Source organism: Apiospora hydei (genome assembly GCF_038363865.1).
Source record: "Apiospora hydei strain CBS 114990 chromosome Unknown utg000006l_segment0_segment0, whole genome shotgun sequence".
In the NCBI taxonomy this organism is placed as follows: domain Eukaryota; kingdom Fungi; phylum Ascomycota; class Sordariomycetes; order Amphisphaeriales; family Apiosporaceae; genus Apiospora; species Apiospora hydei.
In genome coordinates, this window is record NW_027117365.1 from 1,624,968 (window position 1) to 1,642,897 (window position 17,930).

At 54.2% G+C, this 17,930-nt stretch overlaps 8 protein-coding genes across 8 annotated transcripts; 4 read left to right on the forward strand and 4 right to left on the reverse strand.

The window, feature by feature from the left end:
• Positions 1-594: 594 nt before the first annotated feature.
• On the reverse strand, positions 595-1,580 carry PG997_007701 (uncharacterized protein; the record flags this gene model as incomplete). Its single annotated transcript, XM_066812016.1, has 2 exons — positions 595-1,512; positions 1,536-1,580. The coding sequence occupies 2 exons, from the start codon at positions 1,578-1,580 to the stop codon at positions 595-597; spliced, it is 963 nt and encodes a 320-aa protein (XP_066667358.1).
• A 684-nt stretch (positions 1,581-2,264) lies between these two features.
• PG997_007702 (radical SAM superfamily protein) lies at positions 2,265-3,574 on the forward strand (the record flags this gene model as incomplete). The annotated part of the gene is made up of 4 exons (XM_066812017.1): positions 2,265-2,577; positions 2,683-2,992; positions 3,054-3,180; positions 3,224-3,574. 4 exons carry the CDS (start codon positions 2,265-2,267, stop codon positions 3,572-3,574), a joined length of 1,101 nt encoding a protein of 366 aa, XP_066667359.1.
• Positions 3,575-3,882: 308 nt separating this feature from the next.
• On the forward strand, positions 3,883-6,378 carry PG997_007703 (uncharacterized protein; the record flags this gene model as incomplete). Its single annotated transcript, XM_066812018.1, has 9 exons — positions 3,883-4,530; positions 4,603-4,758; positions 4,813-4,924; positions 4,982-5,055; positions 5,109-5,237; positions 5,296-5,489; positions 5,548-5,692; positions 5,751-5,777; positions 5,830-6,378. The coding sequence occupies 9 exons, from the start codon at positions 3,883-3,885 to the stop codon at positions 6,376-6,378; spliced, it is 2,034 nt and encodes a 677-aa protein (XP_066667360.1).
• A 347-nt stretch (positions 6,379-6,725) lies between these two features.
• PG997_007704 (uncharacterized protein) lies at positions 6,726-7,691 on the reverse strand (the record flags this gene model as incomplete). Its single annotated transcript, XM_066812019.1, has 3 exons — positions 6,726-6,969; positions 7,076-7,541; positions 7,574-7,691. 3 exons carry the CDS (start codon positions 7,689-7,691, stop codon positions 6,726-6,728), a joined length of 828 nt encoding a protein of 275 aa, XP_066667361.1.
• Positions 7,692-10,097: 2,406 nt separating this feature from the next.
• On the reverse strand, positions 10,098-10,865 carry PG997_007705 (uncharacterized protein; the record flags this gene model as incomplete). The annotated part of the gene is made up of 1 exon (XM_066812020.1): positions 10,098-10,865. One exon carries the CDS (start codon positions 10,863-10,865, stop codon positions 10,098-10,100), a length of 768 nt encoding a protein of 255 aa, XP_066667362.1.
• A 1,362-nt stretch (positions 10,866-12,227) lies between these two features.
• On the forward strand, positions 12,228-12,553 carry PG997_007706 (uncharacterized protein; the record flags this gene model as incomplete). Its single annotated transcript, XM_066812021.1, has 3 exons — positions 12,228-12,262; positions 12,318-12,464; positions 12,523-12,553. The coding sequence occupies 3 exons, from the start codon at positions 12,228-12,230 to the stop codon at positions 12,551-12,553; spliced, it is 213 nt and encodes a 70-aa protein (XP_066667363.1).
• Positions 12,554-12,869: 316 nt separating this feature from the next.
• Positions 12,870-14,189, reverse strand: PG997_007707 (cystathionine beta-l; the record flags this gene model as incomplete). The annotated part of the gene is made up of 1 exon (XM_066812022.1): positions 12,870-14,189. One exon carries the CDS (start codon positions 14,187-14,189, stop codon positions 12,870-12,872), a length of 1,320 nt encoding a protein of 439 aa, XP_066667364.1.
• A 1,309-nt stretch (positions 14,190-15,498) lies between these two features.
• On the forward strand, positions 15,499-17,520 carry PG997_007708 (uncharacterized protein; the record flags this gene model as incomplete). Its single annotated transcript, XM_066812023.1, has 3 exons — positions 15,499-15,796; positions 16,106-17,057; positions 17,112-17,520. 3 exons carry the CDS (start codon positions 15,499-15,501, stop codon positions 17,518-17,520), a joined length of 1,659 nt encoding a protein of 552 aa, XP_066667365.1.
• Between the last annotated feature and the right edge of the window lie 410 nt (positions 17,521-17,930).

Consider the following 17,930-nt stretch of genomic DNA (forward strand, 5'->3'; position numbering starts at 1 on the left):
AGTGTTGTCTTTTCTTGTTTTCGAATTGCAAAAAAAGGGTATAATTGCGCCTGGAATGAAAGGAGGGAAGAGAAGAGGAAGCGGAAGACGTGAGAGATATGGCGGATTCGGATAAGGCGATTCGGGGATTGTTGACGACGTCGGTTTGAGAGCTGTTCGGCTTGGGTGGATTTGGAGCTGCCGCCTTGCGCTGCTTGCTGCAGGAGGTCGTTGCAGTTGCAGTAGCAGTCAACTAGCAGTGGACGCCCGCCAAGCACGCCCGAAGCGGCTTAGTCATTGGCCCAAACCCCTGCTATTTCTTCGTGCAGCATGCAGCGTAGCGCTTGCTGTACAGTGGTTGAGTGGCTAGACCTACCTACACTTTCTAGCAGGCTCATGATTGGTTCTCTTCTCTTTTCTATGATATACCTAGCACTGGTATCTTCCATCTTCTTTTTATTGATACATGCAAGTAACTACATCTAGTGCAGCAGCCAAGTCTTCCTCATTCATAATTTTTGCGGCTATACATACGAAGGACTCAGAATCTGGTCAGATAGAACAAACATTAGGTTACCTTAGGTAGGTCAGGTACACCTTTGCCCTTGTTGTTCATCATGCGTCATTCTCGTATTCCAGACCTGACCTCAGACGCACCGCACCATATATCCCAGCAATGTCTCCCTTGTCTCCTCCCGCGTGTTTGGCCACATCCTGCGCGTATTCCTTGGCGACTTGTGCATTCTTGAGTTCTACGCCAACCGCCTGCCCAAGGTCGAGAGCGTGAGAGGCGTCCTTGACCGCGTTGTCAGCCGAGAAAAGGGGCGCCTCCATCTTGTGGTATACGCCCTGGATCATTCGCTCTCCGTACGCCGACCATGGCCCACCCACGAACAAGTCGACAAACTGCTTCACCGGCTCTGTGCCTAGTTCGACCTTCTCGGCCACCGTCAGGGCCTCGGCGAGCTGCGTCACCATGTTGAGCACGAATGTGTTGCCGATCAGCTTGAGCTTCAACGCGCTGCCGTAGGGCTTGTCCTCGAACGGGATCTCGGCCCGGCCCATGACGCCTTGGATGAAGGGGCGCAGCTTGTTGACGGACGACTTGGGACCCGCCGGCACGAAGATCAGCTGCGCAGCGTCGGCGGCGGCCGGGGCACCAAACACCGGGCTGGCCACGAACTCGGCCCCGGCGTCGGTGAGCGACTTGGCGACGCGCTCGGTGGTGTCGGGGTGGATCGTGGAGGTCTCCACGAACAGTTTGCCCTTGAGGTCGCCAGACTTGAGTATGGACGCGTACAGCTCCTCGACGGCCTTGTCGTTGCTGAGCGAGGTGAAGATGATGTTGCTGCGCTTCACGCCGTCCTCGACCGACTCGAGTGCTTCCGCTTTGCCCGAGCCGACCTTCTCGACCAGGTCGTCGGCTCGCTTCTTGGTCCGGTTGTATACCAGCAACGGCTTGTCGTGCGACCCTTTCTCTGCCAGATTCATGGACATGCCCTGGATACTCATGTTAATCGAGACCCAAATGACCTGGGTCTGGGAATTGCACTTACCCGGCCCATGTTCCCGAGGCCGATCCAGAACAATTGGGAAGCCATGTTAGTGAGTTGGTTGTATACCCGGTATTCTGGTGAGTTAGTAGAGACTGGTGAAGGCACGTATAGTTTGTGATATGTAGCAGCGTTTATATGGAGAGAGAAAATGAATATTCGAAACCACGAGAGTTTTGGGGGTATATGGGACAGTTATATATCGAGACAATCCACTGGGAATTCTCAATGAGTGGCTCATGTAAGTTGACCTAGATACTCCTCAGTTTGGTGACGGATATCCCGCTATAGTGTCGATGGAGTAGACGACTGTAGAACCCCGCAACTAGCGGACTAGCCGATCCACCGTCAGGACCCCTTACACCAAGCCAGGCGGCCAGGGCTGTCATTTCTCCGTACCTTACAACAACATGAATGTACATGCTTAAACATCACCGTAATAAAACAGGCCAGTACGCTTCGTTTAGCGCTGACAAATTGAGAAAACGTTCACCCGGCTGAGTCAACCAACCGCTGCTCTTCAAGATACTACAGTCTTACCCGGATTCAGCGGCCAGCCGTCATTCATCGGATGCTTCGCTATTCGGCTTGATAACGTAACTGCGACGGCATCCCAATCGCGTCAGCGGCCTCGGCATTCCGCTCGGAACAAGAGGCTGCTGTCCTGCCAGCCAACCGCCCCCAAGCCACATTCGGCTATGTGACTCGCTATTTTATATACTGTTTTCTGGCATGGCCCTGGTGCGCTGGCCGCGGCCGTCTTTGGCGCGAGCGCCACTGCTGCAGTGCTGCAGAAAGGTAGGGGCGAGACAGCCGAGAAGGTCCCTTCACTTGGCGCCCCCGTTCCTGCTCGATGACTATATCCCGCGATATCAGCTGCTCTCGAGTATCGAGGCATCTAAAAAGCGATCCCGAGCATATGCTCACCTTAGTAATTGCAACCTGTGTCCCCGGCTGTGTGGGGTCAACCGGTATGAGACCACTGGCGTGTGTCTTATCGGAGCCGACGTCAAAGTCAATGTGATTGCGCCGCACTTCGGGGAAGGTTAGTCTATAGAGTCACGCATGCTCACCAATGCTATCATTAGACATATCGTACACTCAGCCCCGCCTGGTTCTCCACGAACTTATGCTGACAAGCCTTGAACAGAACCTTGCATTCAGGGGCACAATGGCAGCGGCTCCGTCTTCTTCTCTGGCTGCAACCTTCGCTGTACATTTTGTCAGAACCACGACATTGCACATCAACGCAATGGCTTTGACCTTACGCCAGCACAACTGGCTGAATGGTACATCAAATTACAGGACACGGGAGGTGTGCACAACATCAACCTGATCACCCCCGAACATGTTGTCCCTCAAGTGGCTCTTTCAATACTGGCAGCGCGGGATATGGGCCTGACGCTGCCCATTATATACAATACCTCAGCCTTTGACTCCCTCGATTCACTTGAGCTCATGTAAGTATATAGATAGATAGTACTCGAGCGATGCATTACTGACCCCCGTACTTCAAATCAGGGATGGGCTAGTGGACATCTATCTACCTGACTTCAAGGTGTGGTCCAAGAATGCCTCGAGGCGGCTACTGAAGGCGGACGACTACGCCGCAGTTGCCCGTGAGAGCATCCAGGAGATGCACCGGCAGGTGGGTGACCTCTGTTTCACGGCCGACGGCATCGCAAAAAAAGGGGCTCCTGGTCCGTCACCTCGTCATGCCCGGGAAGGAGGCCGAGGCCGAGGCGATCGTGGGGTTTCTGGCCGACCAGGTCTCCAAGGACGTGTTTGTCAACATCATGGAACAGTACCGCCCCGCAGCTCACGTGGGCAAGCCGAAGAAAGAACGGCAACGGCGGCGACAGGTCACGGAGCCCGGCGGAATGCAGCGCGAGGTGGTGGAGGACGACGAAACCCAAGTCAGGTACGCGGAGATCAACCGGTCGGTCACGGAGCAAGAAGTGTCCAGCGTGAGGAAGGCAGCGGAACGGGTAGGGCTATGGAGGTTCAATGACCCGCCTAAACACGATGGGTTCGCTATCTGACTCTGAGGTGCCGGCAACGAAGGCGCCATGTCCGTGGGTTGGGATACCTACAAGTAGGGAGGGCCGACTACACAGGCAAGTACGTTACTTAAGTACATAATTACAGGGGCTGAGCTTTGGCAAGAAATGATAAGCTTAGGCGATCGGCTTGGTGGGGTTGGGCGGTCCCTTTGGTTCCACTTAGATTAGAGATAAGGATTTTTATCCAGCAAAAAAGTTGCGAGGGCGCTGCAGTAGTAGCAGCAGCACGATAGTACTCCCATCACGCCGATTCTACAAAGCAATTGTTTCAGCAAACAACGTTCAAAATGGGTTCCGGTCGTCGCATGAAGAGAAAGCAGCGTGGTGACATTGAGCTCACACAAAAGCCCAGGAAGGAAGGTGCTCCCGCGGCCAAGAAGCGCAAGACCGCAACTGCCAAGGCCGACCCTGCGCCTGCGAAAAAGCAGAAAAAGGCCCCCAAGCCCGCGCTCGACGAGGACGACGATGAGTTCGACGTAGACGCCATCAACTCCGATGACCTCGACGGCGAGGGCGAGGCCTTCGACGAGGACTCGGTCTTCGACTCGGACGAGGAGGAGCAACAGCTGCAGCAACAGAAGAAGGAATTCCTCTTCTCCGACGATGAGGACGACGACTCCGACCGAGAGGAGCGCCTGACCGCCGCCAACATCGAGGGACTCACGAGAAAGCTCGACCAGCAGTTGGAAGAGGAGGCACAGGCCGCAGAGGCCGAGTTGCAGGAGGCCGCCATACAAACCAACATCGGCGGCGAGGATGTCTTCGCCGACGAGGAGGAAGGCGCAAAGCCCCTGTCCATGCTTGCACCCGATCTTCAGCTGCTGCGCTCGCGCATCAACGACGTGATACGGATTCTGGGCGACTTCTCCAAACTGGCCGAGCCGGGCCGCTCTCGAGCGGAGTACACGGCGCAGGTGTTGAAGGATATCTCCGCCGTAAGCAACAGCCGCCATTTATCCATCTTGACCAGCACTTGACGAGCAAAATCTGACATGCAAACTATACAGTACTACGGTTATAGCCCCTTCATGGCCGAGAAGCTGTGGAACCTGTTCCCTCCGCAAGAAGCATATGCCTTCTTCGAAGCCAACGAAACGCCGCGTCCCGTTGTTATCCGCACAAACACGCTGAAGACTCACCGGAGAGAACTCGCTCAGGCTTTGGTATGTTCCAGTCGCGACCAATTCAGAATTGCAATGGGCTCATAAAGTGAACAGATCAACCGTGGAGTTACACTCGAACCTGTTGGCAAATGGTCCAAAGTCGGCCTCCAAGTGTTCGACACAACTGTGCCCCTGGGAGCTACTCCCGAATACCTCTCAGGTCATTGTAGGTATACTCCTGTTTCGAATGTAGAGTGATTGAGAGTACTAATCGGTTCCCTAGATATCCTTCAGGCAGCCTCTTCTTTCCTGCCAGTGATGGCTTTGCAGCCACAGCCGAACGAGCGAGTCCTTGATGTACGTTATCTGGCGGTCGGCTTGATGACAAATGACTTACACTTTTTTTTTAGATGGCCTCGGCTCCCGGAGGAAAGACCACATACTGTTCTGCGATGATGAACAACACCGGTGTCGTCTTCGCCAACGATCCCAACAAGGCGCGTGCCAAGGGTCTTATTGGTAACATCCATCGTCTGGGAGTAAGCTCGGAATGATGCAAAGAGGGACGAGATGAGGGTATTTGCTAACATATCATAGGTGAGGAACACCATTGTCTGCACTTACGATGCCAAGGAGTTCCCCCGTGTCATGGGAGGCTTTGATCGAGTTCTTCTGGATGCTCCCTGCTCCGGAACGGGCGTTATCTCTAAGGATCCCAGCGTCAAGACCAGCCGTACAGAGAAGGATTTCATAACGCTTCCTCACCTCCAAAAGCAGCTTTTGTTGGCAGCGTAAGTCTCCTCCCCAGTACAGTTCTAACCTCTTATCTCTAATTTGTAATCTTCTCAGGATCGACTCGGTGAACCATGCTAGCAAGACAGGTGGTGTTATCGTGTACAGTACATGCAGTGTTACTGTGGATGAGGATGAGTCGGTCGTTCAATACGCCCTTCGCAAGCGCCCGAATGTCCGTCTAGTTGACACGGGTATTCCTGTAAGTTCTTCATACTTGACTACTCTAAGTCAGATTTGGTACTGACTATTGGAAACAGTTTGGCCGAGAAGGTTATACTAGCTACGTAAGTTTCTCTACTCAGATGTTGTCCGACTATGTTTGCTAACCCGCCACAGATGGGCAAGAACTTCGACGCTAGCCTCAAGCTGACCAAGAGATTCTTCCCGCATACCGTAAACATGGACGGTTTCTTCGTTGCCAAGTTCCAGAAGGTTGGTCCCTCGCCCAAGGACACCGGCCGGGAGAAGGTCGAGAAGGATTACGATATGGAGATGCACCAGCCTATCGTCGACGAAGACGAGGAGGCCAACGGTGCCAAGAAGGAGGACGATTTCGGTGGATTCGATGAAGAAGAGGATCAGGACTACATCGAGCGTGCCAAGCACAACGCCATGCGCAGGAGAGGTTTCAATCCTCGTGCGGATAGTGCCAAGAAGGAAGAGTCTAAAAAGGAAGCGGTCAAGGAGGACGTACCCATGGAGGATGTGCCCAAGGATGAAGTAGCCAAGAAGGAGGAATCCAAGAAGGAAGAGTCCAAGAAGGCGGCACCCAAGAAGTCGGCATCTAAGGAGGAAGCACCCAAGGAGGCAGCCAAGAAGGAGTCGTCCAAAAAAGAGGTATCCAAAAAGGGGGCGTCCAAGAAAGGAGCTACCAAGAAGGCATGAGGAGGAATCGTCCGCATATAGACAGATACCCTAAGAGCTGGAGTCACGATGGGCCAGCGCTTGAAGATGTATAAAGGGATTGTAGCCAAGGTCGGAAGCCGCCTTTCTAGCAGCGTGATAATAATATGGCAAAATTACAGGGCATCTCGAGGCGCACGTGCGTTCATGGTCTTTCTTGGTTGTAACAAGCCATGCATCATGGGCAAGGGGCTAGAGTCACAGGAATAGGGGCTTGATTCATGATGATGCGCCGTGGTCTTTAGCCCCCTTAAGTCTGTGGCTGCTATCCTGTGGCAGTCTCTAATACAATAATGGCCTCGTCACCGCCGCCGGCGCCCTGAACAGTCTCATCTCTCGATACACCGTGGCTGCCCGCCATAACAGGACACCCCGCGGCCGCCCCCCGCCAAGGCAGCGGATGACTGCTGCGACAGGGCCGATCCCTCCGGGGCAATTTGGCGGAACATCTCGACGGGGTCGAACCAGGTCTCCAGCTTCGTCACCTGGAACTTCTCGTTCAGGTGGGCTACGGTGACGCCTTGGATGTCGATGGGCCCGCCGTGGGCCTTGGCCGTGATCTTTTCGCCGTTGCTTTGGATATGTCAGTCTCACTCATGCCCACACTCACATTCGCAGACAGGCAAAGGAGAATAGAGTATTGCGAAGAGGGGGGTAAAAGAGGGGGAGAAGAACTCACTCATCCAAGGAGACATAATCCTCCTTCATCTCGCCCCAGTGGCGCCACTTGAAGGCGACGACGGGGGGCCCGCCGTAGACCTCGAGGACCTCCCAGGCGAAAGTGGGCATCATGCGCTTGAAGGTCTTGTGGCTCGAGGCCAGGTCGGAGCGGCGCGGGCTGTACCAGGCGTTGGGGGCGCCGATGATGGCGTTGTACGTGCCCACCTTGAGCATGTGCTCGGCGGGCTGGGGCGGGCCCCCGTTCACGGCAAAGGTGTAGGCGTCCGGGTCCACGGTCCGCCAGTCGCGCAGGTTCGTCTTGAACGAGGCCTCGATCTCCCAGTTCTTGACCAGATTCTGCACCAGGTCCGGCAGGCTGCCCGGCTGGTGCGAGGTCTGCTTGCCTATTGCGCGCGCGCGCGCGGGTGTCAATACTGGCGTGGAAGTCATCGTGGCCATGCCCGGTGTGATATTGGCGACAGTATCTGGGTTCGAGACGGGTCCTATTCTCACTTACTCTGCTCAAAGACTTTTCTTGTCTTCGAATAGTCCGGCGGCTGGCCATGTCGCCATTCGGCATCAACGTCTCCCAGCACAGCGTTGGGATCTGTCATGTAATCCGGAAGACCGGCCATCGTCTAGAAGTCAGGGCGGGATGTTGATATGTAGTTCTATAACTACTTGAATCAGAGTACAGAATAGGAAGTATCGAGTTCAAGAAGGCGTTCGTTCGAGTAAGGATCCGAGTTTTGAATCACCAGTAACTGGAGGCTCTCACAAACTCGACCGCCGCTCTATATAAGTGCTTCAGCCCCCTCTATACACAGGTATATCTCGCATATCGGCCACAATTTTCAACTCCGACGGTGTGAATGCTCCAATGGCGGGACCCATCGCGCCGCCGAGTCTCAGGTCGCACAGGTTACTTCAAGCCTGCACTAAATACAACAGCAAGCCCCGGGTTTGACATTCTCTATTGGATTCGGATATTTTTGTTGAGACATTGGACACTAGGCAGGATCGAGGCCAAGACGATTAGACCAAGTTTGGACCACCAAGATCTCTGACAAGTCTGGAACTGGTCCAGATCCCCCTCCAGATCAGGGCTCGAGGCGCCTCCTCCGGCCGATGGCGATCGTGCATACCCAGCCAAGCTAGCCCGGTTTGCATTTCCAGCCACATGATTGGGCCGCGTGGAGGACGTGTATGTCGCTCACTAAACTAGGGGGAGATGGAGCGGCAGGCCCGACCAGAAGGCTGACCTTCGAAGCAGCGACTAGTATACTCCTCGCCACGCGGATACGGCTTGGATCCCCAGCAGCAGAGATATGTCTGGTGGCGGCATAGTTTACTCAATCAAGCGCGAAACCCTCTGTTAAATAATGCACCACAGATCGTCGAGGAAGGCAGAGTTGGTGCGTGGTAGGCGCGTATAACATCCCGACCGCTGGTTGAGCGGCTGAACCGACGTGCAGTAATCTGGTCCCGTGGATGTACCAGCAGGCAAACATTCCGGTCCAGGCCTTTTCTGCCTGGGCTTTTGCCTGGATTCCCCTCAGGAACTTGCCATGTGTCTTGAGCATGCTGACTGGCATCGTGAGACATACAGCTCGGGTTTCTTCCGAATTGGTGGTGAATGCAAACGTAGCACTGAATTCCAGAGTCTATACCAGTTATTCGTAGGAGTTCGGCAGGTCTTGTCTCCGTCCGAGTTGCAATGTCTCCTATGCGCCAAGACAACTAGTACATAGTCAGTCCCGTGGCATGGTTGGGTATGTGTCGGTGGGAGGGAGATTCATGTCGCCCAAGAGTTCGACTGGACTGATTGTCACGTCAGTTCGTCCCGGCATCAAGCCCGCAGCACATCGTCCCGAAAGCAAGGCACGCTGCTGAGCATTTACGGGTTAGGTTAGAACCATCAAAGTGTATGTTGCGTCGAGTAGCAAACCGACCGAAGAATCGCTCTAGGAAGGATGTCATTAACCCCGAGTCGGTCTTGCCCTACAGGTTCGGGACTCGAACCACAATATTGCAACGGGGAAGCCTCGTGGCCGCTTTTTTCCTCGCTCAGGGGTGAAAGGATCGTTGCACCGAGGGCATGTTACTTACGACCTTGGCGAGAATAGCACAGAACGTCACCATAACCTCGCTTTCCCAGCAAGCACCCGCGCCGCGATGTGACAAAGGCTTGCATCGTCAAGTCATCGTCTCTCGAAGGCGTCGTCCGATCTTTTTGGAAGCTATGGTTACTCGAGATTGCGCAGTCTCGTCTCACCGGTGAGTGCCCGTTTGCAAAGCGGTGTACGGGGCCGCAAAGGAGGTTCGGTGCATGGTACAACTGGGAAAAGTACCACGACTCATCAGCATCGTAATATGCCGAAGACATAATGCGATCGACATCGTGGGCTCAAAGCACGGCCACGTATCGTCGTCGTCGATGAAGTCCCTTGGACAGACTCTCATACCGCGAACTGGGCCATCCATAGCCAAGGCCAATAGCATTGGCCTTGCCCACGGAACATGCGGCAGTTTGGCTTGGTGAAATCGGGGCCCTACATCGTTAGCTTGTGATGGCATGTAATCAGATTGTGCAGTGCAGGGCATATGTGCAAACCAGGGGTACCGTGGCAGGATTCATCGACGATGTAGCCGTGCGGATGACTTGGCGGGACGATTCGAAGCGCGCAAACGCCGAAGCAAGCAAAAGCCTACAGACAGCCAACACTGTACTACCCGCAGCCTAGAGGGTGTCGAAAAGGAGATGGGTGACTGCAAACCTCGCCTCTCTGAAACTTCAATGCTACTCTCTCCGTTGTTCCCTGCATGGTGATCTCGCTATCAGGGTGACATGTTGCGCCTTTAAGTCTTGCTATCATTGCCCGATATCATGTCGTGGCCGCCACGGAACCGAGATGAGCAAATAGGCAGCCCCCGAGAAAAGTCGGGAGTATGGAACCACCCCAGGCCCTCTTGATATGCTTTCGAAGACAGAGGCTAAGGGACTTGTGACCTGCCGCATATGACTGGTCATATTGCCTGCCCTATTGAGGGGTGGAGCGAAGGGAAGCGGCATTACCTCCAAACACGGCCAGCGAAGGACGCGCTCGCAAGCTGGCGGTAATGTCCGCTGTAGTTGCCACGCGATTTCCCCAGAGTGAGTGTTTGCTTGAATGACCCACAGCGATGGGGTAGACATTCGCATGAGCAGAAGAATGAGGCGGACGATGTCCCTCCTCGGGGACATTTCCTTCTCTGGCCAGAAATTCGTCGACTTGGTCCCAGCCTCGAAATTCGCCTATGCAGTCTGCCATGCTGCGAGGGATAAAGTTTGACGTGGAAAGCGCGAGAGCCTCAGGCAGCAGCAACGGGTCCCAGCTTCTGAGTTTCTGGGCTTCTCGGCTTCTGAGAACGTGCCAATCATGCCCATCGAAGCCTCCAGTAGTGCCGGAAACTTGGTGGATGACGTCTCCGAGGATCAATGCCATTCCCATCGCGCGAGATGCGATGTGGAATATTGGGCCATTCGACCAGCCAATCTCCCGGTACCCGTCAGGCAAGTGCCATTGGGTTTCAATGAAGAAGGTGTGGTAAGAAGCGTGCTGGGGAAGCTGCTGCTGGTGCTGCGGGCAGCCGCAGGAAAATTGGATGCACGTGGAAGAAGCGAGCCAAGGAAAGAATGAGGCCGAGGATCTTCCCTCTTCGCTCTTCTGTACGACCACGATGCCCTCGCGTCTTTGGGAGATGGGGACAAGAGCGATCACATTCCCCCACGAGTCGCACCTGACATGCTTCTCTGGCCCGCGTCTCATGCTACCGTCTTTATTTCAACTCCCATTTCCTCCCCTCTCTCCCTCTCACCGGTCAATGCAGGCCTCAGGCCAGTTCAGCGGAAGCACATATCGGTCACTGCCCCCTCTCAAGGAAGGAAAACGAGAACAAGACTGCAAGGAAGTGCATTGTGGAAAGGGAGTTGCGACACGCAAACGGAAAGAAAAGCTACCTACCTTGGCCATCTTTGTTGTGGTAGAGGAGGAAAGAGCGTTGGGGTTTCAGAAAATGCGAGGAACATGGTAGTCGGGCCTGCTCGGTGCCCTTGCCTGGGCGTGGTATCTATCAGGGGCCAAGGGGGGTGTGGAGGGGGTGGATGATGAGAGGTTCAGTTTAACAAGCAGCCCCTGCCCCCTCCTCCCCCTCCCCCCTTTGGCTACCTAAGGAACTGTCGCCCAGGTCTCACAACTTTACTAGGTCCTCTGTTGCAGCTACCGAGATCAACCATCTATAGTACTAGTAGGATAAAGCCCGGTTTGCCCGTTCATGTGACCTCAACTCGGCGTCGGCTTGGAGGTGGGATAACCAAGGACAACCCTACAGCCACCAACGAGGATAGCTGGGCCGGCCATGGAACAGATAGCTGGCTGGCAGTGGGATACCTGGCTAGTATCTATCTGCTTGGGGTATGTGCTGCCCGACAGCTGGTTATCCCTGCCTGCCCGACTAGCCTCAGTCGCCATCTATCCATCCATCGATCTATCTATAGATCAACTGCCAAACCACATTCTAAAATGATGGGACAGCAGCAGGTACATATCGCTCACGTATCAGAGAGGTACACACACCGGAGTTACACCAGACAAATGAACGAGCCACAGAATCGTTGCAGCCCGCCCATGCAGAGGATCGTCAGTAGTTGGTCGGCCGTCCTCCTATATGATTACCTATCCTCAAGGTAGCGAGCGAGAGCATACTTTGCACGACCGCATCGTGTGTATGTGCCTGTGTTCCTCCATCCACCTCATCACCACGGAGAGCCTCAGCAGGCAATGCTTGGCGAACCCCCTGCGCAAGGAGGCCAATCGTATCGATGATGCTCGCAGCCATTATCTCCACGAGAACTGCGATCGGCCTTCTGAGGAGCACTTCGTGCAAGTGCGCCTCGAGACGCCTCGAGACCTAACCCTGGCTTACCGGTATACCACCATGGGGGCCCGAGGCCGGGCTATATAAAGGCGTCGTTCTCCGGCATCAATGGAGAAAGAGGTGTTGCTGTAACTGTTCAGGTCAACTCTGTGTGCGTTTTTCTTACCCACGATTTACATATTATCAGTGCAGCCAGTTCCTGAGACCCTACTCCAGGCCATATCTTCATCACCTCAGGCACTCGCATCAACATCATGCCCCATAGTGTGCGATCTTCGGGCACCAAGAAGTTTGTATTGATGATCTATACCCTCTAAGCTAGTTCCTGATTCTTGTTGTTACAGGTGTCCCAAGTCTGCAACAGCTGGAACGAACGTCAACAGCGAGGGACGGTCCCCTTCAGGAACATCGCCCATGCTAGATCGATGGGCTCGAGAGACTCGTCTGGAGAGACTGCCGATCACCGAGCTTTTGGTACAGCAGAGCACCAAGTATGTGCACCCGGAAATGGTAGACAGAGGGTCTATGCTAACCCTTCACTACCCATAGGCGCGAAATTGATCCCGGCTCCAACTCCTGAACGCCCCATTGATGTACATGAGTGGCTAGCTGAAGCAGGGCACTGACAACCTCGCGAACATCTGATCTGATGCATTTCAGGGCAGGCCGCCTCATAGCTCCCACTTGAATAATGTGACTCCCCCATTTGGATAACAAGACCCCCCCACTTGAAACACAAGGCTCCCACTCGAATAGCAGGGCTTCCACTTGAAAACAAGGCTTCCACTTGAACAATCAGGATATTTGTGTGCTAGTGGTTGGACGAATTTGGTATTGTAGACTACTTTATAGCCAGGAAGGAATGGTCCAGTGTACATTGCATCTTAGCAACCAAATTAAACAGCTTGATCAGTTGACGCGCCGGTGTTAGCATGGAAGCCATCCAGGGTGATGTTAACAGCACCGGCTTGCACCAGAGAGCGGGATAGATCATCAATGAGATCGTGGACATCCTCAATGCCGACACATAATCTGATGATATCCTCGGGCATCTGGCGTTCTTGCCTCGTCTTCGCATCGATGCTGGCGTGGCTCATGCGGCAAGGCATGCTGATCAGACTGTTGACACACCCAAAGCTGACGCTGATGCCATAGAGTTTGGCAGCCTCGACAATCCGCTCCGATAGAGTGACATCGCCTGTCTCGAATGACAAAACAGCACCGGCACCTCTTGCGAGCGACCAGTGAAGGTCGTACTGGGGATGCGACTTGAGACCAGGATATCTGACCTTAAAGCCGTGAGACTCGAGGAATTCGGCAATGGCCTGGGCATTGGCCTGCTGCTTTTCCATACGAATGGCTAGCGTTTTGACGCCTCGCATCAGAAGGAACGAATCGTTGGGCGACAATCCGCAGCCGGTCGAGTTGATTGTGAAATACATCTTGTCGCCGAGTGCACTGTCGTTGCAAGCAATGATGCCGGCCATGATATCATGATGGCCTGATAGATACTTGGTTCCGGACTCGTAGACAACATCCGCACCCAGTTCGAGCGGGTTGCAAAGCATTGGCGACAGCATCGTGTTGTCCACAATGACCAGGGCCTTGGGGTTGGCCTCATGGACGGCCCGGGCTATGGATGTAATATCGACGATCTTGATCAATGGATTCGTGGGAGTCTCGAGCAGAACCATGGCGGTCTTATCTGTGACAACGTCGCGAACCCGATCGACTTCGGTGGTATCAACGTGGTGGACGACGATTCCTTGATTGGACGACAGGTAGGTGAGCAACCGGTTGGTGCCTCCATAGAGGTCGTCTCCAGTGATTACCTCGTCGCCTGGACGCAACAGTCTGGTGATCACGTCCAGAGCACCCATGCCGGAACCAACAGCTAGGGCACGGGTAGCGTTCATGATCTTGGCCATGTGACGTTCCAGATGCGTCCTGGTGGGATTTCCCGACCGAGTGTAGTCATATTCGTTGCCTCCACTGGCCGAGGTCTGCTTGAAAGTTGCGGATTGATAGATGGGGATGCTGGAAGCACCGTACTGGTCCTTCGAATCTGTGTAGACGAGCTCGGTCGCGAGAGCGTATCGGCGTCGGCCATTGGTTGGACTCGACGGGGCAGGCGAGGGTGGTAAGTTATGGCCGTCGAGGTCTAAGGCCTTGTTGACGGGCGCACTGGAAGTGCTGTTATCCGGGGGCGAAGCCATTTTCGACGGATTGTGTTCACTAGGAATTGGGTTCTCGAGGGGTTGGATTCGGCTGTCAGAAGATGGGTTGTACGGTAAAAGATGATTGTTTCGGTGGGAAAATGCGTCTGGTCGGAAGGCAATGATGACGGCCCAGCGGCATCGGCGTGGGGCGGTCTGGGGTAGCCCGCATGGCGTGCTTGGATTAGCCCACCCCTACTGGAGGACTGGAGGGGGAGTGGCCAACACTGTTCATACCTATTCTAATGCGATTATTTGGTGCTTGGATTGGTCGAGATAGAATGGCTTTCGGCGCAGTATAGAAGCATCGATTTGATTGACTGGTTGCATGTATGTATACCATAGTCAGCGCTGTTAGGCTTGCACTAGTTAGTTGAACTCTGCGGGTTTGAGGATACTTGATCCCTCTTGCCCTTGGATCGTGACAGGACATTGGTATATTACTAAGTTGACATATCCTTCTGTGTGTAGTCGTGGGTAACTAAGTATGTACGGCACTGCGGTAGGTTTGGTACCTTGTTGTCGCATTACGATATATGCATATACCATGGGCGGTGCTGATTAGGTAGGTACCTAGGCATGCATCGGCCTATGTCGTATCCCTCTATATACAGTCAGTCAGTCTGACCGGGCCTGGTCTGCTACCGATAGCTGATGTATCAGCATGAAGAGAGGATGCCGAGGGAGAGATATCATTGATATACGTAGTCATTCCGTTCGATATGGTGTCGCTTCGGACTGTACAGGACCTGTAAGACCAGGACGGATTGGGACTGGGCGGGGTGGGGAGCAGGAGCGGGACCCATAGATTGGCATTAGCACGGGGGCAATTGAAGAAAAGTTGCAAATCTGCGGATTGGTCTCCTGGTAAGATTCGATTCCTCGTTTTACTTGTCGTCCTCAAACCCACGCCTGCCCGCCTGCCTGTCCGCCCGCCGTCCAAAACCGTCACGTCACCCAGTCACCCAGCCCTACCTTATCTGCTCGACCTGCTTGCCTGCTCTGCGGCTCTGCCTTACCTCCGTCTCCGAGCTTGTGCTAGCTGCTTTTCCCATCCCCAAGGAGGTGTGCAGTGCAGTACAGTACGTACGTGTGCGCGCGTGTGTTTGTGTGTATACGCGCCGCACCTGTAGAGGCTGTCTGTACGTGGAGTATAGGCGCGTGTAGAGGTGTGTGTCTATGTGTGTGTCAGCCTATCGCCATAGGCCGTAAGTCAGTCTACGTAGCTCGTTTGTATTGCGCGAGTGAAAGATCGCTTCCTGTCTCTCTGCCTCTCCCTCCCAGCAAGACACACACACACACACACACCATGTACTCCGCCAACTACAACGGCTTCCCCAATGCCGGCCAAACCTTCAATGGCGCCCCACACTCATCACAGAACCCTCATATGCAGCCTGGTCAAGCTGCGAATCCCAATCAGCCGCCCCAGCAGCACCACCCGCAACAACAGCAACCGCAGCAGATGATGTACAATCCACAACAGTATCCCATGGGCCCGGCCCAAGGCCCTCCCTTTCCCGGCGCTCCCAACATGATGCCGGGCGTCGGCCCTGCCGCTGGCATGATGCAGAACACCGGCATGCCGCACATGGCCAATGGTCAGAGTAAGCTCGCCTCTCACTGTTTACCTCCCCTTCGCGTCCCGCCTGTGTTTCCGACCTTGTCCTTCGATGGCGCCCTCTTCCGGGTCTTCCCTCGCCGTCTCGCGGGCTTGTCTACCCACCCGGCTTGGCCAGTCGCTTGCTGCTCTCTTCTTTTCGATGGCTTTGATGCTGCAAGGAGGCACGAACACGGCTAGCCGCGAATCTCATGCAGGACCCGACCTCGTCGCTTTGCTACGAGCGCAAACATTCGGGCGTTGGTTTCTATATACCCTGGATGTCGCCCTGGCTAACCCTGGCGTGTTGAAACAGTGTCCAATTACCCAACACCGTATTCCAACTCCCCATACGGCGCTGGCATCCCGACTTCAGTTGCGCCTCAGATGAACGCCCCCCCGAACTATGCGATGGGCGCCGGTATGCCTATGCCCGGCTTTCCCATGCATCCTAGCCAGATGAACCCGCAACAACAGCAACAGATGATGCAGCGTATGCAACAGCAGCAACAGCAGCAGCAGCAACAGCAGCAGCAGCAACAGCAGCAGCAGCAACAGCAGCAGCAGCAACAGCAGCAGCAACAGCAGCAACAGCAGCAGCAGCAGCAGCAGCACCAGCAACATCATCAACAGCAGCAACAGCAACAGCAACAACAGCAACAGCAGCAGCAGCAGCAGCAGCAACAACAACATCATCAACAGCAGCAGCATCAACAGCAGCAGCATCAACAGCAACCGCAGCAACAGCAACCGCAGACGCAACCAAGTGCCTCCGGTATGCCCAACACCACACCTCAAAGACCCTACCCAGGTCAAAACCAAGGACATAGCCAAGGACCAGGACTACAAGGGACACCGACTCCAAGCAACGGTATGTCCGCGCAGCAACCACAGTTTGCACCTCCATCGAATCACCAGGGCACTCCTCAGAGCCAAACGCCAAGCAATCCTCAACATCAACAGCCTCAACAGCCACCGTCTGCTACTATACAGACTCCACAAACACCTACATTCCCTTCCAACGTCCATGCCCCAGCAACCAATGGCACAGCCAGCACGCCCCTCAGCCCAGGCGCAGACTCAAGGGATAAGGAGCGAGTATCGGTCATCTTGGAAATCAATAACGAGTTGCTTGTGGAGGCCATGCAGCTACAGCATACGCAGTCATTGTTGAAGAAGGAACATACGTCGCCAATGGATGGCAACCTCAGCGACGTCGATAAGAAGAACAAAGAAGATGAAGAACTTCTGGCCCAAGATTATTTACAGTAAGTGTGCTTGTCCCCTCTCGCTGAGATTTGTATTGCTCACTCGCCTCTTAGGTGCATGCGCCGATTGCAGACGAATCTCTCGTACCTGGCATCTTTGGCCGATAAGAAAGGTGCCCTACAAGCACCACCATGCCCGATGTATCTTAAGCCTCCGCCGTTGCACACAAAAGTCAAGTTGAGGCCGATGCAGAGTCCAGATGGCGGCGAAGCAAAGCCAGAGGCCTCGGACCGGGAAGAAACAGCCAAATATATGACGGATCTATACACGAAACTCCAAGGATTATACCCAGATATCGATCCAAACAAGGAGCCCACTTACCAGGTTCCTGCGAACAGAACAAACAACGTCAAACCTGGCGCGCAAACACCGAGCCAGGCAAGCCCTGTTCCCGGTAACAAGAAGACGCCCACCATGGCCGCAGCGCCAGCACCACCCCAAATGCAGATGCATATGGGTTAGGTCGTTGCAAATCGACACCGATATAGTATCCCATGCGTCATGCGCGAACTGCACGCCTCGCTCGTTTCTCGACATCGTAGGCTTTATGATGCCGAGCTCCTTGTTAATCATAAGCGTGCTATAGTCTAATACCCGTATCATTGATCAAGTCGCACGTTGAACTAAGACGGTACGATTTAATTGGTACTTGGGCTTTATGACAGCTTGTATAGAAGTGCGATGGAACTTGTTTGGACCTGGGATTTTGGATAACAAAAGGGTCTGAGACTATTGAATAGCGCAGGTGTTACGGGGATGATAAGAGGAATATTCCAATTTGGTCGGCGCATCAACTGCCTTATAACCTGACCTTTTCTCTTGCTCAAGAGAATACGTATATATACCAGCGCTTGCATGTATCGTTATTCGGA